Below are 18,992 nucleotides of genomic sequence, written 5' to 3' on the forward strand. Positions count from 1 at the left end.
CACAGCATAAGACAGAGCTTGTGTGGTACAGAGCAGAATGATTCCAGTGGTAACAGAAAAAGTACAAAGTCCACTAAAATGTGCTCGGGTTTACCAGTTACTCTTTAATCTTAAACTGGTGTTTGTTATTTTCAAACAAATCACTTTTTGTCAAAGCAGTCGGTATAAACCTGATGGTAGAATATAGTAGCTAATTAATTATATTTAAAAAAAAGGCGTCCAAGGAGAAACAACCACACAGAGAGAAAAGGCATGACTGATGAGGTGTCAATCATTTGTCATACTTTTGACATACTGTAAACACATTTTATAGGGAACATATTATGGAAAATACATACATGGATTACTTATATACATATACTTATGTTTGTAGAGTACCTTCTCACGACCCATGTGAGTTAGTTTCCAAGTTCTGAAAAGGTATCTGTGAGCAAGGTGTTCAATTCTTCTCCTTTTCCTTTCGGCTTGTCGCATTAAGGGTCGCCACAGCGTGTCATCTTAGATGAACGCATATTTTGTTTGGCACAGTTTTACGCCTTATGCCCTTCCTGATGCAACCCCTGCGCATTTAGCCGGGAAGATAAGTTTACAGCACCCGGTATTCCCATCCAAGTACTAACCAGGGCCAAACCTGCTTAGCTTCTGAGATCTGACAAGATCGGGCGTTCTCAGGGCATCATGGCCGTATGCTGAACAAGGCGTTCACTAATTATTATACGGTGTTGCAGCAGGGACATGTCCTGGCTAGAACACAAGTAGGATTCCTAATAATGCCCCCAAGCACCATATACTTACTTTACACAGTAGACGTCTGCCTCCATGGGTTAAAATGATCCCCCCCCCCCCCCACACACACACACACACGCACGAATACACAATTTAGGCTTGCACCCTGGCAAGATCCAGCCAACTGTTATACATACAGTAGATTTGTTGGTAAGATGGACAGGAAGGATAGCTGGCGGAACTTCTGTCACTATCAACCAATGGCCTAGCAGTATAAGATACGTGGTGAGGGAAAACTCACTTGCATGAAACAGGGCTGGGTGCCTTAAGTGTGCCACAATTGTTGATTTTTGGAGTACTTCAAATGAAAAGTACATCTCTGACAACTAGGAGCTGTTTTCCAGTTTGGGGGAAAAAATGAACAATATTTCTCATTTAATGAGGGAATGGATAATCTTTTTCTTTTCGGTTGTCCTGTTAGGGGTCGCCACAATGTGCCATCTTTTCCAACTAAACCTATCTCGTGCATCCTCCTCTCTAACACCCACAGTCTTCATGTCCTCCCTCACAACATCCATCAACCTTAACTTAGGTTTTCCTCTCGCTCTTTTGCCTGGCAGCTCCATCCTGAGCACCCTTCTACCAATATTTTCACTCTCTCGCCTATGAACTTGTCCAAACCATCGAAGTCTGCTCTCTCTAACCTTGTCTCCAAAACATCCAACATTGGCTGTCCCTCTAATGAGCTAATTTCATATCTTATCCAACCTGTTCGCTCCAAGCGAGAACCTCAGCATCTTCATTTCTGCTACCTCCAGTTCTGCTTCCTGTTGTCTCCTCAGTGCCACCGTCTCTAATCCGTACATCATGGCCGGCCTCACCACTGTTTTATAAACTTTGCCCTTCATCCTAGCGGCGACTCTTCTGTCGCGTTGAACACCAGACACCTTCCGCCAATTGTTCCACCCCACTTGTACCCGTTTCTTCACTCCCTTACCACACACTCCATTACTCTGTATTGTTGACCCCAAGTATTTGAAGTCATCCACCCTCGGTATCTCTTCTCCCTAGGGCTTCACTCTTCCCCCTCCGCCCCTCTCATTCACACAAATATATTCTGATTTACTTCGGGTAATCCTTCCTTCCTCTCCTTTCCAGTGCATACCTCCATCTTTCTAATCGTTCCTCCGCCTGCTCGCTGCTTTCACTGGAGATCACAATATCATCTCCGAACATCATGGTAAAAGGGGATTATAAAAAGTAATGAGGGACTGTATAATAAGTTTTGTATTGACCTGTAGTTATGTTCATTCTGGGAAGGATGTAGAGGAATCACATTTTTTTTAACTTAACTTTTACTGCACATTGTTTTCCACTTTTTTAAATATATAGTTCATCTGTCGACCAAATACAGGATACAAAGTGTGATCAACTCTTGACGCCACTGTCTCCCTTTCATGCCATCTAGTCTTCAGAAGGTACCGCCGATATGTTTGGGGACAATAATGCAGGCCCATTTGTAGATAACCGGGATGAAGAGAAGAGCTGAGCCCAGGACAGACACCAGCAGGAACACCCAAAGGAACATTCGATCCAGAACCTGGGCAACAAACTTCCAGTCCTGAACCACCTGGTGCAAAAAAAATAGTAAGATGTAAAGACAATTAACAGTTTTGTTTTGTTGCTTGCGTAGGTTTTCCCCAGGTAGTCCAGATTCCTCCCACATTCTACAAACATGCATGAAGATACTAAAATGTCTATTGAGGGGAATGTGAGCTTGAATGCCTGTTCATCTCCCGAATATGTGTCCTATGGTTGACTGGCGGCCAGCGTATGGCAAAGTCTGACTCTCGCCCAACTTCTGAGATGAGTATGAGATACTGCATGCTATGGCACGTTAAGTTTAAGTTGCACAATTGCACAATCCTGGTTATGCAATCAGATTTTCCCTTCCCTCGGGCCCACAGCTTCTTCTTGTCTTGCCTACTCCTCCTCTGATTCATTTTCTTAGTTTCTTGCAGGACTCTTTTAATGAATGCTGCACGAAGACCCAGAACTCTGGAGGCAGACTGTGAGCAGTGAGTGCCAGCCAACCACTGCAAGGAGAGAGAAAAATTGTGTGCTTTCTGCAGATATGATAAGAATGTCACATCTGAAATGACTGACAAAAAGTCTCTATGTGTCCATGCTACAACATCACAGTATTTGGAATCTGGCAAAAAGATCCGCACCTGGACCAGCGAGAAGTGGAGACAGAAGTCCCCATCGCAAAGCCCCTTGATTCTGTGCTTTGGGGGACACTTTACATCCAATCTGCCTTTGCCACCGAAGATCCATTGTTGTAGTCCATCAGGCGAAACTCTAACTTGTGGAAACCTGGGTCGATAACGCCAATTGGGTCATTTTTCAAGGCAATGTGTTGTGGTTCCTCTTTGGCTTGCTTAAGCACCCCTTGCTGCCTCCTTATGCTTATGCTGTCTGAATACTAATGACAGTAGGTAGCCACTCGTGTCATCCAAACTGCCCTGTTTATTCAGAGCAGGGAGTAATGAATCCAAATACTAAAGGGTAGCTGGAGGTGGGTATCTGCTGTCTTAAACACTGATGTGTAGTGGCTCTGACCACTAATGAATCTATGGCGCAGCAGAAGAAAAGTCCATTTTCCATCTGACATTCGCGTGGATCTTATTAATGCCAGATGACATTTGACATTAAGCTGGCAAATCTGTCACAGCCTTTGTTGTACATATTCGGACGGATTGTTCCCTCACCATTAAAGAGCGGAGCATTGACCTGTGTACTCTATGCCAGCTATGCACAATGTGTACATTGCACTTGGACATCATGGCAATGATTAACAATGGCTTCTGAATGATGCACTGAGAGTGCAATGCGTAAGATTCTTGGCGAATCCATAAATGAAAATACCTTATATTACACATTTTGTTTCTATCTTACATATGAAATAAAACCAATCAGGGAAGGATCACAACATGCATAGAATTATCACCAATCAAGGAAATTATGCAGATTTAAAATCTGATTTATGTATTTATAGCATCATAGCTTTCAAATGGAATATTAACTAGGCCTATTATCAGCTATCAGCAGGCAGGAGGCGGGGTAAACCATGAACTGGGTGCCAGCCAATCGCAAGGCATATCAAAACAAACAACCATTTGCACTCACAATCACACCTATGGGCAATTTAAAGAGTCCAATGAATGTTTTCAGGATGAGCGAGGAAACCGGAGTGCCTGGAGAAAACCCACACAGGCATGGGGAGAACATGCAAACTCCATAAACCCCACATGAACCCCGGCCCTTAGAACTGTGAGGCTCACACAGTAACCATTCGCAACACCGTCCGTGACTACAGTCGCACTTCCAGACCATTTTTAAAAAAATGAAATCATTTTCTAAATGTTTTAGCGGGGGCGTAAATTACTTCACTTTTTTCTTTTTTTTTGACACTCTTACACTATAGTGCTGATGTAATCTGCATCCCCTGTGATTAGCGGGGATTTGCGCACTGCACAAAAACAAGAGCAGTAGGAACGCCTTACGCCACCATTTTTTTCGGTGTCGTGTAGGTTCTCTCATATTTGAAAAAATATGTTTGTGTATTATCTGCTTTACTGATATGAAAAATGGAGGTACTGTATATCAACTGAAAGACTCACCTCCCTGAGCTCATTTTCTTTCACCACATGCATGGTTATGTAGCGGATAGAATCCAGTGCAGCTTGGATGTTGTGTCTGGTCTGTGAGAGGCTGAACTCAACGATAGGGTCCTTCATCTTTCCCAATCCCAGGACATGCCCTGAGGGCACCGCTCCTCCCGTGCTGAAGCGGTCCACATGGCTGCGCATGCACAGTAGTTTGGGCAGCCGATGCAGGAAAATTCTGCGGACCCACGGCGCCATGCTGTGATGCGTCGAAGACGAGCGGTGGTGGACGTTGATGGCGAAGACGGTGATGACGATGGAGAGCGTGACGAAGATCATCGTGAAGACCAGGTACTCGCCGATGAGCGGGATTGCTTTAGACGAGGACGGGATGATCTCCTCAATGACCAGCAGGAAGACAGTTAGCGACACCAGCACTGAGGTGCAGAGGGAGATTTTCTCGCCGCAGTTAGAGGGCAGGTAGAAGACCAGGATGGTGAGGAAGGAGAGGCCAATACAGGGGATGATCAGGAAGAGGGTGTAGAAGAGAGGCAGCCGGCGGATGATGAAGAAGTAGGTGATGGTGGGGTATGAAGCGCTGCCGTCCACTCTCAAACCACGGCTGCCTGTGGCCTTCACAATTTCCCACTCGCCGTTGTCAAAATAGTCCTGCCTGTCCACATGGAAGTCCTCCAGAAGGACATCGACCTGTCAAAGAAAGACCACTTGGATGTCATGCAGCTGGTACGTCCCTTTATAAGAAATTAACTCTACCTCTGCCTCTCCATCCAGGGGCTCATTCCTGTGCTGTGAATGTTTATGTCATGCTCTATGAAAATATGAAAACAGAGTGTATATTTATTTGTGTGGTAGTAGTTTAATCAAACTATTTGTATTCTTGTGATTGGTTTGAATCTCAAACTACATGTCATCACCAATTTATTCCGAAATGTCAGAAATGAGATGGCGTCGAAGTCCAGGCTAATAGGAAAGTTGTAATTGGTGCCACGATGTTAGGATTTTGCCCCAGAGTCTAAGATCTTAGTAAGTGGGTAGTAGGTGTAAAGCTACGTTTAGTTTGGGTTGTCAGTATAGGTGGCGGCACGGTAGCTCAGATGATAAAGCGTTGGCCTCACAGTTCTGAGATCCTCGGTTCAATCCCATAATTTTCTCCCCCATTCCAAAACATGCAACATTAATTGGACACTCTAAATTGTCCCTAGGTGTGATTGTGAGTGCGGCTGTTTGTCTCCATGTGCCCTGCGACTGTCTGGCAACATCCTTTACATTCATGTTTTATTCTTTGCCTCAAGTGTATATCATTGCTCTTGCTGAGTGGAGATTAAATTGCCTAAAAAAGATAAAAGATGAAGGTCTTACCATTGATTGACAGTTGCTATTTTCCAAGATATAAAATGGTGACAATGGCTCCCAGCCTTCATGCGCTTGCGATGGAATTTTTTTTTTTCCAAATCAAACAATCTGTGTGGGACTTATTTTTGTGAGGGCAATGTTGTAAAATTTCTTTGAAATGATATCAACATGTTTTGGGGTGCAATATTTTATGATTGAAGTGTTAATATTGGCAATCACAAGCCTTTTTTGGGAGGGGTGTCAATTGCGTTTTTCACGATTCAAAAGCAGAACGCGGTCAACTTTAACCACCTGGGAGCCGTCGTAAGTCCACGAGCCAAATTTCATGGAGCAGTTCTGCAGGTCAAATGGGAAGAAGGTGACGTCGATGGTGCAGGCGGACTTGTAGTTGGCAGGGGGTGTCCAAGATACGGTTCCGTCGTACTTGACCACCGCCTTGGTGACGGTGCCCTCAAAACGACCATCCGAACTGTTCAACAAAACGCAAAGTGATCATTTGCAAAAGTTGTCCCTCACATTTTCATCTTCAACCTGCCCCCAATATAATTTAAATTATGTAAATGTGGGCTGCTCTCTTTCAGTAATAAGGTGTGAAAAACTAAACCAAAACAAAAAAGCAGCAGCACAATTCACCTCAAAGGAGGTGCTGGCCCACTAAGCCCAGTGTGCTTGATTGCCAGTCCACCCCCTGCACAGTTTGATTGATCACGTTCGATCGATCGTGTTACCCACTTATCATACAGCACTACATCAGGGAGCCACAGCCTGTCAGATGGCACTCGTACAGTCGTGATGCCCAGGTAGTCATCAGGGTCCCATCTTAGCTTCATGTCGGTCCACTCCTGCATGACAGACATGAGTTTAGCTAAATCTGAAAGGTTAAAAAAAACATGACAGGACAATGTTGTGTTAGTAAAGGCAACTATGATATGGAAAAAAACAGCTTGTAAAATCAGATATGATTATCCATCTTCGCTGGTGGACAAAAAAAATTCATTACATTGGAGGGGGTGTCTGTTCATGTCTGTGGCGATTGGTCATATGACGCGTGACACAGAAGACCGTGAATGAATCCGACAGGAGGAGAATATGAACGCGGAGGAGGCTTGTGGGGGCAGGAAATGGCAAAGTGCCAAGAGCAGCTCATACTGATCGAAACCGTCAGAGTGATGCCACGAGTCATGATGAGGGAAGCGTGGTTGGCCACAGATGGTTGGACAGCCAATCACAGGGCACACAAACGCACTCAATCTCACAGCTACGGGCAAATTTAGAGTTCAAGTCAATTAACCCAGCACATCTTTTCGTGATGTGGGAGGTAACCAAAATGGCTGGAGGAAACTCACGCAGGCATGGGGTGAACATGCAAACTACACACAGGTGGGGCCGGGATTTGAACCCCGGTCCTCAGGACTGTGAGGCAGATGTGGTAACCAGTCGTTCACTGCGCAGCCCCAATCAGCGGCATTACGTGCAAAATGAAGACTGGGGTGATCAAATCTTGGAAGATTTTAAAAATTACCGACAGACATTTTTTTTTTTTTTCCTATATAAAGTGTTCAGATCAGATCACCCGCCATGTTGTTTCACTTGCCTGTTTCATCCACACATTGGTGGTCATCAGCTGGTTCTTCTCATCCTGGGTGGTGAAAACACAGCAGAAGCCTAATTCTTAATATCATAGTTATTGAATTTCAAGATATTAAGATAAAACAAATGCATCTTGAACCGCACCACGTCAACTAGCTGGGAGATGGCTAGTCCAAACTTGACGCGTATGGTCTGGTTCAGATATTCAACCGGGCGTACCCATTTCTGGTAGCTCCCAAAGAGGTATTTGAACAGCTCGTCTTCGGCTTTTGCATAGGAGGAAAGTTTAGGAACACCTGAGAATAATGAGAGCAATTAACAGCATCGAATATGTCGGTCATTATCTGTCCATCCATTTTCAGAAGCACCTCATTAGGCTCATGGGTGGGGTGGAGCAAGGAGTGGAGCAAACACAGGACACATATAAATAGAAAATCAACAACAATACAAATCATGCATTTACAGTCACAAAATGTAGGGTCTTCAATTAAAGGTAGAGTACCGCATTTTCAAAATGTAGTCTCACTTCAATCCTTGTCCCACCCCGACCTCCTCGTTCCCCCACCCAAAGAACCCCCCTAGCTCACGAATGTGCATCCAGGACAGCTACAGGTATATGGCTTATCCACTATGGTGCACTGTCAAACACAAAATGTTACCGGTTTGATGTCTTTTTTTGAATGTTTAGTCAATTAAATATACATATAAGAAAGGTGATCAACTTCCCTGACAACCCAGTAAGAACCGAGCATGTGGCGATTTACCGCGACCACTAATGGGCATCCGTCCTCGTATGAGATACCACTTTTATCAACTGTATTTTTACCCTTAACTTGTCTTCAGGGTCCACTTCCTTCTATTTAAATGTTGTTGTTAACTGGAGTTCAAGATTCTGCCCGAGCAAACTATCAGCACAAGGCAGTGTGCGGCAGATTTAGTACACGTGTACATGGCATCAACGAAAAAATTATTGACCCGTCGTTTTTACAGTCTCTGACTGGTTCAATGTAAGCACTGGAATCACACTAAAATGCAACACTTTTGGAGAGACATTGCTTCAGAAAACAAAGATAAACATGTTGAACCTGCGAAACTAAGCATATTTTCGTGTTAGTGGACATCAGAAGAAATTATCTGTCTTGGAACTTCACATTTATTTAAATAAAATGAGATTCATGTTGTCTGAGAGGAGGCTAACTGTCACTGTCTAGTATAGGTGGTAAAAAACAAACAAAAACAACACACACAGACACAAGCTATCGATCCCGCTCAGGATGACGAATGTTGTCTTTCACAATTTATAGGCAGCGGATCTCACACCGCAGCGTCAGACAAGCAATCTCCTAATTAGTGAGACTGTTATTCGTGCATTCGTCATCTTTTCAAGGTCCTCCAATGAGGTTTGTTGCGCCTGGCTGAGAATCTCAAATCGATGAAGGAGGCAGCAGCCGCTGTTCTCTCTGCAATCCAACTAAGGGCGATACACTGCAACTACCAGCCTAATAGTTGATAAATAAATGAATTAATTAAAAAAACTTGTTCTGAATTCATGACATGGATAAAGTTAAACAGACCAGTCATGTGCATTGTCATTCCTTAGCCAATCAAATCATTCATTTCCAAGTGGTGCAAGCGGTTGTACTGTTTGTGAGGCAGGCAACTGTAAGAGTTTCCCTCACACTCATCCATCCTGTGCCCAAATTTACTTATTAGTACTGTAAATATCCGACTGTCATTAAAATTATTAAAAAAAAAACATGTCAGCGGTGTGGGACACAGACAACATGGAACACGTGGATAAGACTAAAGACAAATTCGGTCTTTCACAAATGCACTTCAGACCCCCCCCCCAAAAAAAAAAAAAAAAAAGAAAAGTTTATCTCTATAATTCCATTTAAAAATTAAACTTTCATAGATTAAAGATTCATGGCTAACCGTTTCAACAATTTCAAGTGTTTATTTATTTTTACATAGTTTGGGCTTCCAGCTCATAAATCCCACAGAATGAGGAATTGCAAAAATTTGAATACCGCATGCACACGTGCACACATGCTTCTCTGGTGCATTCTTTTTTTTTTTAATCCAATCATCTCCAATCATCTGGAAGCCAGTTTTTTTCCAAGGGTGATGTAAGCTCTATAAAATTATCTTAAAGTGTTTAGGGATCATAGTTTGTGGTATATTTATGATCAATATAGGCAATTGTAAACATGTTAAAGGGTGGTCGTCAATTACTTGCCCTTTGGAGCGTGTTCATGACAGGACTCGGTCCTTGTTCCCATCGAGTAGCGTGGGTGTTCTCTCTGTGCCCTGATACTGTTCAGCTCCCAAATTTCTGAGTATTTACGAGATGTTTTTGCAGCGTCGGCGGGCAACTTACGCAGCGAGTGACACAGGTGGCAACAGCGCGGCAGCAGCATATGCAACAGCAGCAGCAGCGCGAAAGAGGAGGCGGCTGCCCCCCCTGCTCTCGGCATCCTCTCAGGGGCGGCGCTCGGGCATCTGTGTCATGGATGACACGAGCTGCGATAAGGGCTGAGATGCGCGTCAGTTAAAAAAAAAAAAAAAAGAGCATAAAAACAGCACAATGGGGCAATAAAAGCAACGTGGATGCATACCTGTCTGCGAGTGATGTCAGGGAACAGAGAAGCAAGCAATTCCTCGCTGCCTCTCTCTTCTTCCTCCCTCCTCCCCTTGCCTGTAGGAAGCACCACCCATCTTAAACCCCCCCCCCCCCCCTACAGTATTTGGGTCCTTGCAGTTCTTGAGGTAACTTCGCAACCCAATCGAACAGAATGACAAAAGAACGGCAATAACAAGTTGCCCCCATTCATGAAGCACATTGCCTGTGGCCAAATCAATAATTGTTAAGGATAAACAGCAATCACCCATAATTATATACATTATTCTGTACCAAAGAGTTGTGAGAACCCGGGTTCAATTCCGGCCCCCCCTTTGTGGAGTTTGCATATTCTCCCCGTTCCTGCGTGGGTTTTCTTCGGGCACTCTGGTTTCCTCCCACATCCCAAAAACATGCAACATTAATTGGAGACTCTAAATTGCCCCTAGGTGGGATTGTGACTGTGGCTGTTTGTCTCCATGTGCCCTGCCACTGGCTGGCGACCAGTTCAGGGTGTACACCACCTCCTGCCCGTTGACAGTTGGCATAGGCTTGAGCACTACCCGTGACCCTTGTGAGGATAAGCAGCAAAGAAAATGGATGGATATCACACTGTACAGTTGGTTGCATTTGTTTTGTTCTTTTGACAATAATGAATGGATTCTGTTCCAAATGCTTTATTTGTATTACTTTTTTGTTTACATAGCAGACATGCTTTGTGGTGAAAGATGCAGCAGGAGACCCAAAAAATGTTTTGTAAATTTGGCACAGCACAGAATTGTTTTTAAAACGAATATATAAAAAAATCATCATAATAATAATAACGATCCATACATTTACATGAGCCCCTTATCCTCACAAGGGTCACAGGAGTGTTGGAGCCTATCTTTTATATATTATACGTTTTTAAAGGTGGCGCGATGGAGCAACTGGTGAGAGCGTGTGCTTCGCAGTTTAGAGGGGCATGGTTCAAATCCCGGCCCCGCCTGTATGGAGTTTGCATGTTCTCCCTGTGCCTGTGCGGGTTTTCTCTGGGTACTCCGGTTTCCTCCCACACCCCACTTGTAGCTGGAATAGGCTCCTGTGGCCCTTGTGAGGATAAGCAGCTCAGAAAATGGATGGATATATACAGGTATTTTTTTTAATTACCATGTTTTTAAAGGCTGAGAAATCATGAAAATTGAGGCTCTCCCTCGGGCTCGAGAAGAATGCGGGTGTGTCTGCGGAACGCACTTAAGACATCCCTTTATCTCCCAATCAAGTAATTTCGCTGGTATGCTATGTGTTTAAGATACTGGCTGAATAACGTGTATCACTGTTGGTTAACAAACAGTTAACTTTCTTGTGTCTCTAATATGCAGGGAGACCAACACACAACAACTCAGAGTGAGCACTTGCATTTTGGATGACCTGGACACAATCAAGCAGGCTCCTTTGCGCCTTAGTTTCAGAGGCTTGCATATATAATAAACGGTTCAAATGGCCTTAAGTGCCTCTGTTATGGGGAGCATGAAGCCACTAGTGCCTTGCCTAGCCGCTAGTAGCAAAGCACTTCAGTCAAGTCATTCAACTCGCTGTTGGGTCCTGTCCAGAGCTGCGCAGGGGTCACCACAACAGAGACACGAGCACGAATATCACATTTCACAATTTTGGGGGTCTCAGGCACAACTTGACTAGTGGGATAGAAATGAACCAGCTGATTATTACTGAGTGACTTGCAATTCTGGGAATAGCCTTTCACGGTGCGTGTTATTTACTGGGGGTGGAGCAACTCATGCCGTTTGTCCCCTGGTGACCAGCAGTGCAACCACAAAAAGATCCACAAAATGTATACGGTGAAAAAAAGTTTCACGCTATATCTCGTCAATTCAGGATTCCATTGTTTTAAGTCTTCACATGTTTTCATTGCACTTGCCCTTAAACACGTTTAATGTATTTAAAAAGGACGGCACGGTGGGGCAGCTGGTAAAGCGATCCTGGCCCCGCCTGTGGGGAGTTTGCATATTCTCCCCGTGCCTGCGTGGGTTTTCTCCGGGCACTCCGGTTTCCTTCCACATCCCAAAAACATGCAACATTACTTGGACACTCTAAATTGTGATTGTGAGTGCGGCTGTTTGTCTCTTTGTGCTCTGGGACTGGCTGGCAACCGGTTCAGGGTGTACCCCTCCTCCAGCCCGTTGACAGCTGGGATAGGCTCCAGCACTTCCCATGACCCTCGTGAGGATAAGCTGCAAAAGAAAATGGATGGATGTATTTAAAAACCAAACAATACATCATCAATACATCTTTGAATCGCTCCAAATGCCAAATTATGCCTCATAATGCTCAACAAATCACAGTTATGGGATTTGCAAAGTATTTGATTCCAAATAAGGCCATAAGCCAAATAATATTGGCAACAATCAACATGGTGTCAACCACAGAAGACTCCATAACTACAATTTAAAAAAAAGACGTCAATTACTGGAAATTAATAAAAGCTTCTAGATACTGTTTCTTTGATGGATTAAAAAGGAAAAAAAAAAAACAGCTTCACCCTGCGTCGGACTGTTCCCCTTCAGAAAATAGACCCATCCCAGTTAGAACATATACACACCTTCATATTACACTTATGTAATGTGCACAGAGGTGCGTTTGTAAACATATTGGAAATTTTACAGGTAAACATTATTCAGGACGGAAAAATTTACCTAATTACAAATTTATAGGAAGAAATTAGGTTAATAAGTGGGTTTACAGACTTTTCTTTTTGAGCGAAACCGGAATGTAAAGACAGATGGATAGAAAGGCAAATGGATGGGGGAAACAATACAAGAATTGGCCACTTGGTTGGAGTAATCGCAAAGAACTGGACGTGTAAATGATTAAGTACGTAGACACACACACGCGCTTTCCTGCCCTGAACTCTTCGCACACGTTCGCCACCCGGATTCGTGGTGCGTCCTCTCCCACCCACGTGAATCGCCCCTGAACGCCACACTCGGCGCCATTGAAGGCAATCCAAAACAGCAACCAGCCTCGACGGTGTAGTGTCCGCGCTATGTGAACGAAAAAAGACGACTGGATTTCACCGTAAGTGCGCAACATTTTCACAAACATGACGTGTAGGCTTTGCGATGATTTCATGCGGTGCACGTCCACGCGGGTGAGTTTTAATGTGCACCGGTTAGCAGTTTGAACACCCACAATTCCTTCACGGACGTTTGGTTAAATCTGCAAGACACAAATCAAGTGCACGTCAGGACAAAAGCCTCGTTTAAGTTGTTATTTTATCATGTGACTTTCGTGTTTCGAATGTCTGCGACCCAATAAATACGGCACGAGCCGCAATCTGTAAAGTTCATTATTGTACTTTGGATTCAAGTGGGAAATAATTTAATTTGTTTATGGTGCGAGAGTAAATAATTACATAGAGCAGATATGCCAATCTACATATTGACCTGTGGCCAGTTATTGAACGAAATGAGCACCCGGGAGCTAAAATCCAAACCGTCAAAGTTATAACAACATATAATGTATGAAATAATTTTTTATATAAGCAATTTGTTTGCACCAAAGAATTTTGAGAGCTGCCTAATAAATCTTCTTAAAAATACACACAATCTTAATTTTAGTTTTCCAATCATTTTAGTTTATCCAAGGGACTATATATTTATATTGCAAGCCTGCCGGTGTGTGAGCTGGCTCCTATTTGTGGTGTGCAAGAACATTTAGAGCTGATAACGAGGTACACCCCCCCACCCCCGCCCCCTCCCGCTTGCCGGATCATGAGTTCTGTATCTAGAAAAAAAAAAGGAAATTAAAATGTAGATTATTTATATGATGCAGTGCGCAGATGGGCCAATGTGATGTGGAGTAGGGGTCACAAGAAGCCAAATCACTGGTACTTTACATGATGACCGACATGAACGGTGTGTCACGAAAGACGCTGTTCAGTATTGCGAATTCAAACTATGAATCTTCCCCTTCAGTGTGTGCCAAATGATCAACCGTCATGTGTACAAAGAGATCCTGTGGCATTTAAGAGTTGTGATAAAACAGCTTGTGGCTGCTTCATCATGACAACATGGCTGACTGGGAGTACCTCAATCTTGAAAATTTCAGGATGGAAACTGCAAATACTTTTTCACAACTTTGAAGCTTTGCCAATGTGGGAGTTGGGGACTGATCACCAACTTGCAAAAATGCAAATTGACCCACGATTGATTGTCTGATTGATTGACAGAACGTAATGATCTGGGATTCACTCTTAGGTTGTTTCGCTGTTTGATTCCAGATGATGCTGCCATGTTGCTCCATTGCCTCGCTGCTCTTGATCTTCCTTCCACATGCCTGTCAGGGAGGGAACATCCTAGTTTTTCCAGGCGAGGGCAGCCACTGGGTGAACATGAACATCCTCATGCGAGAGTTGCACTCGCACGGGCACAACCTGACCATCGTACGACCCAGCAAGGCGTGGTACGTTAAGGAAGACGCCTCCTACTACGACACCATCACTGTGCCCGTGGAAAGGAGCTTGGACAAAGACTTCATCACCGGCCTGATTGATGAGGCCATCGAGAATGAAAGGGGCTCGCAGCCCCTGGTGTCGTTTCTCCACATGAGTGTAGGAATGGTTGGGATATTCTTGGAAGCCCACAAGACGGTGGCTGAATTTGCCACAGCGATTCTCGATAACCAAGACTTAACGAGGAGACTGAAGGACAGCAAGTTTGACCTGGTTCTCACTGACCCCTGCTGGGGTAGTGGCATCATCGTGGCCAAATATCTGAACCTCCCTCTGGTGTACAACGTCCGCTGGGTAATCACCACTGAGGGCCACATGGCCATCGCGCCATCACCCCTTTCTTACATTCCCATCACAGGAACGGGTAATAGCAACAAAATGACATTTTTTCAAAGATTCAAAAACATGATTGTGTTTCTAATCGGCTACGTGCAACATAACCTGGTCATCAACAACATATACCAGAAAGTATGCGACAAATATCTTGGTCCTGATACCAACATGCATCATCTGCTTCTTTCCGCTGACATTTGGCTCATGAGGGCGGACTTTGTCTTTGAGTTTCCTCGCCCCACCATGCCCAACGTCATCTACATGGGAGGCTTCCAATGTAAACCTGCCAAGCCTCTACCGGACCAACTGGAGGAGTTTGTCGAGAGTTCTGGAGAGCATGGAGTCATTTTCATGTCCCTAGGAACATTTGTGAGCAAACTCTCTGCCGATTTGGCCGACAAGATTGCGGCAGCTTTCGCTAAGCTCCCCCAGAAGGTCATTTGGAGGTATAAAGGTGCTAAACCTTCCACACTGGGCAACAACACTCTGCTGGTGGACTGGGTGCCACAGAACGACCTGCTCGGGCATCCCAAGATGAAACTCTTCGTGGCTCACGGTGGGACAAATGGTGTCCAAGAAGCGATTTACCACGGAGTTCCCGTGGTGGGCATCCCCCTCTTTTTCGATCAGCATGACAACCTGCTGCGACTAACTGAGAGAGGGGCGGCTGTGGTGGTAACTTTGGCCTTGGTGGACAAAGATGACAACTTCCTAAAGGCTATACAAGAAGTTCTTGTCAATCCTGTGTACAGGAACAACATGCAGAGGTTGTCCAGGCTGCACAGAGATCTGCCCATGCCACCTCTCGACAATGCCCTCTTCTGGATCGGGTTTGTCATACGGCACAAAGGCGCGGCACACCTGCAGACCGAGTCCTACAAATTGCCCTGGTACACCTACTACTCTGTGGACGTGTATCTGTTCCTGGCTGGAGCTGTGCTGGCTTTGATTTTAACAGTTGTTATTGGGATCAGATGTTTGTGCTCTGTTTTATGGCGGACTAAAGTCAAGCGTGAGTAGATGTTTGAAATGTACTGTGTGTACGTTCTGCCATCGAAGCCCGTCCATTTTTTTCATTTGTTCGTTCAAAGACATTATTTCTTGTATATGAATCATTGTTCTTGCAGCAAAGCAACATTTGATCGTTTGTCATGCCACACCTGAAGGTTGACCATAAAGCCCAGTGCAGTGTTGGGAATTGCTTGATTAGATAATCAATACTTTTGAAGATATCATTTTCATGCAGTTCACAAGTCTATCCAGTAAATGGAAAAACTCATTCAAATAGACATATAACATCTAATTTCTGATTGGAACAGTGATTGGTTATCATTGTTGTCTTGTTTTTTTTAAAGTTGCTGATTGGTGATCAGCAAGGAAGAATATCGATTGTGTAAAGCCAAATTAAAACAAAGCTAAAAACAATTTAAAGAATATATATTTTGTGTATATTACAAAAGATGATGTCTGGAAAAAACGATGGCTAGTAGGAACACATTCATTGTTATTTGTGGAGTTTAATTTTTTTTAAATTATCAAAACTCTTCGGTTCTACTATTTAGGTTTGATTAACGTGTCTTGTTCAGTTTGTATGTATGCGCTACACCTTTTTTTTTCTCACATAATCACTCTTCTAGGCATATTGGACATGAAATATTGGACATGAAATATTGAACACGTCATTTTATGTGTTCATACTGTGCGTCATTCAGGTTTTTTGCTCAATTGTGGACTCTAAATTGCCCCTAGGTGTGATTGTGAGTGAGACTATTGTTTGTCTTTATGTGCCCTGCGATTGGGTGGCAACAAGTTCTACCCGATGATAGCTGGGATAGGCTCCGGCACTCCCGCGATTCTTCTGAGGATAAGCAGCTCAGAAAATGGATGTGACATCCCTGATTTTTTTACATCAATGTGAACAGTGCAGGGCAGATTTTTTGTTTTATATCTGACCCAGGCCTAATTTATGTGTGGATGTCAATCAGATGCGTATTTGACGCGAGGGCCCGCATCTGACCTTTACGTCATCAAAAAAGTGACGAACGTCACAATTGTTTGACAAAACAGACATGCCACAAACCAGCAATGGCGGACAAAGGACCAAAAAGCAGTCAGCGGTGAAAAGAAGATGCTTTTGCCAAAATGGATTTTCACAAGAGCCGAAAACGGTAAGCTCAAAATCGAAATACGAACTGAACTCTGGCTTTTATGAACCTTTCCACCCCTAACTTCTATGCATTGGAAAACCTCACAGACATGCCGGCATCCTCACATGAGAGGGATTTTTTATTTTTTTGCAAAATGAATTCATCTGCTTGTATTTTTATTTGCGTTTGGACTGATGTTGATGAACTTTTTTGTGATTATAGCTTGTGACTTATTTACTGTTTAAGCTATTATCATGGGATATTATTTAAACATTTTTTTTGGGGGGGTCACCTTTTTCCTGTCTTTGGTGTTTGCATGTCTGTTGTTAGACCACTGTTGTGCTTGTAGCAGAACACTACAAATACACTGGTTTTCATATTTTGAAAAAAAAATTGGATCGCTTGTTGATTAAATAAATAGCCTCTGTGTTATTGAAATTATGAATCCCTTAGGAAATAATATAAATGGACGAATACAAGTGAAACTGTTTGCATACTAATAAAATGTGGCTAATCCCAATTGGTATTAACTGTACAATGCTTCAAGTCAAAATGTACCATTTACAACTGTCAAACAAGTATAAAAAGTTAACTGAATAAAATAAAATGTACAAAATAAGTTGTGTGTTCACTTCACTTTGAGTGGCTGTGTCCAAAATTGTAAGCACCTCACAGTTCTTACGGTGGGAGTTAGAATCTGGGCTCCAGATTGTTTTGGGGTACATGTGCTCCTGAGGCTTGTGTGGGTTTTCTCCTGGGTACACTGGTTTCCTCTCACATTCCCAAAAACATTAGTGTCTTGCAACTGTTTGGAGCAAAGTCCAGGGTGTACACTGCCTTTCACTCAAAGTCAGCTGGGATAGGCACACCCGCGACCCATCCATCATTAGGAAGGTGCTTGGGAGGTGAATCTCTTCCTGGTGAACCTTTTTGGTCCTTTTACTACTTACTGTGCAATATGTCAGTTAACTGTTGTGAGATCAGATAGTCCCAGTTGGGGGATTTGAGTTTAGGTGGAGTGGTGACTTCTTCCTGACTTGTCCTTGCGTGTTAGAGTGTAAATTGAACACTGAGATTATCTTTTTTACCCCACCCTACCCCCTCCAATCGGCAGCTTTATTGTGCAGTTACAGCTATACTGCCCTCACGCTCTCTCAACAGGATCAACTTGTCCAATTGACACTAGAGCTGCATTAGCATTGTCCTCTGGAGCTTGGCTACTAAAGAACTGATTTAGCCCACTTAATATTAAATCAGGCAGTTTGACACCCCTGATTTAGTCTTCGGTGAACCTCAGATTTTTGGTATGTGGGAGAAAGCCAGAGTACCCAAAGAAAGCCCACACAAGCACAGACAGAACACGCAAATTCCACACAGGGAGGCTGCAGCTGAGATCTGAACCTAGTACCTCATCTAATGTGAGGTAGGCGTGCCATGCAGAGAGTGAAACCCTCAAATGGACAAATATTGCCTTTAATTAGAGGCGAACATTTTATGAGAATTAAAAACCAAGTATGGACATTGTGGCTGAATGCACCCACTGAAAGAAATGATGTTGTTCCTTGTGGAGTGAGTCCAGTGTCAAGTCCATAAAATGTTGCTGAGACTATTGTGGCTCCTCACAGACAGTTTTTTATTGAATTTCATTCAACATCACAGGAAGGCTTATTTACTGCTGCTCTTGGGAGTTTTGACTGCTTTTGCTAGCTCAAATAACATATAATTAATCAGGGGCAATTGTATTTGTTTGTTCGGTACAGATCAAAGGGTTTTTATTCCAGAGCCTCCACAGTGTGGGTTTGAAAGAGAATCTGTACTCTGAGGGAAAACATTAGCGGTCCCATTTCCCGGAATTTTCCATTGTCTTCCTTCACGTCAAATTCTGTAGAAGCTCAAAGGAAAAGGGTGTTGTAAAAACTCTTGTATATTTCTACAACTAGACAGAAATATGTTTCAAAGCAACATGCAGGAAGTCCTCACAGATCCCTCCAAGAAGAAAAACAGTACAGTACAATGTAGTCTTAGAC

The 18,992-nt window shown here is 43.6% G+C and overlaps 2 protein-coding genes across 8 annotated transcripts in view; one reads left to right on the forward strand and one right to left on the reverse strand.

Moving 5' to 3' along the window:
• Positions 1-453: 453 nt before the first annotated feature.
• chrna5 (cholinergic receptor, nicotinic, alpha 5) lies at positions 454-7,646 on the reverse strand. Of its 4 annotated transcripts, none has more exons than XM_061814610.1 (6): positions 7,578-7,631; positions 7,363-7,407; positions 6,501-6,610; positions 6,060-6,237; positions 4,410-5,102; positions 454-2,356 (listed from the first exon to the last, which is right to left on the reverse strand). In XM_061814610.1, the coding sequence occupies exons 2-6, from the start codon at positions 7,387-7,389 to the stop codon at positions 2,198-2,200; spliced, it is 1,167 nt and encodes a 388-aa protein (XP_061670594.1). In that variant the 5' UTR covers positions 7,390-7,407; positions 7,578-7,631; the 3' UTR covers positions 454-2,197. The 4 variants fall into 4 exon arrangements, with proteins under 4 accessions (XP_061670594.1, XP_061670596.1, XP_061670595.1 ...); XM_061814612.1 differs by having other exon boundaries at positions 6,501-6,639; positions 7,503-7,587; XM_061814613.1 differs by having other exon boundaries at positions 455-2,356; positions 7,503-7,646.
• A 5,264-nt stretch (positions 7,647-12,910) lies between these two features.
• The window catches only part of LOC133498130 (UDP-glucuronosyltransferase 2C1-like), a 33,712-nt gene continuing 27,630 nt past the window's right edge, over positions 12,911-18,992 (forward strand). For 2 of the 4 annotated variants that reach the window (XM_061814602.1, XM_061814603.1), the window contains exons 1-2: positions 12,911-13,050; positions 14,255-15,830. In XM_061814602.1, the coding sequence (XP_061670586.1) occupies positions 14,255-15,830 (1,576 nt within the window). In that variant the 5' untranslated portion in view covers positions 12,911-13,050. Of the gene's footprint in view, positions 13,051-14,254; positions 15,831-16,885; positions 17,583-18,992 lie in introns of those variants that run through there. The other 2 variants (XR_009794209.1, XM_061814604.1) reach the window with 2 other exon arrangements.

Source organism: Syngnathoides biaculeatus, chromosome 3, assembly GCF_019802595.1.
Source record: "Syngnathoides biaculeatus isolate LvHL_M chromosome 3, ASM1980259v1, whole genome shotgun sequence".
NCBI lineage: Eukaryota > Metazoa > Chordata > Actinopteri > Syngnathiformes > Syngnathidae > Syngnathoides > Syngnathoides biaculeatus.

Excerpts from the sequence above, each read along its gene's own strand:
- chrna5 (XM_061814610.1), bottom strand. The coding sequence starts at position 7,389 with ATGACCACCAATGTGTGGATGAAACAG. Across the intron at positions 6,238-6,500 it reads GATGTAGTGCTGTATGATAA|TTCGGATGGTCGTTTTGAGG; the intron begins GTGGGTAACACG and ends TTTGTTGAACAG. Across the intron at positions 5,103-6,059 it reads GGACTTACGACGGCTCCCAG|GTCGATGTCCTTCTGGAGGA; the intron begins GTGGTTAAAGTT and ends TTTCTTTGACAG.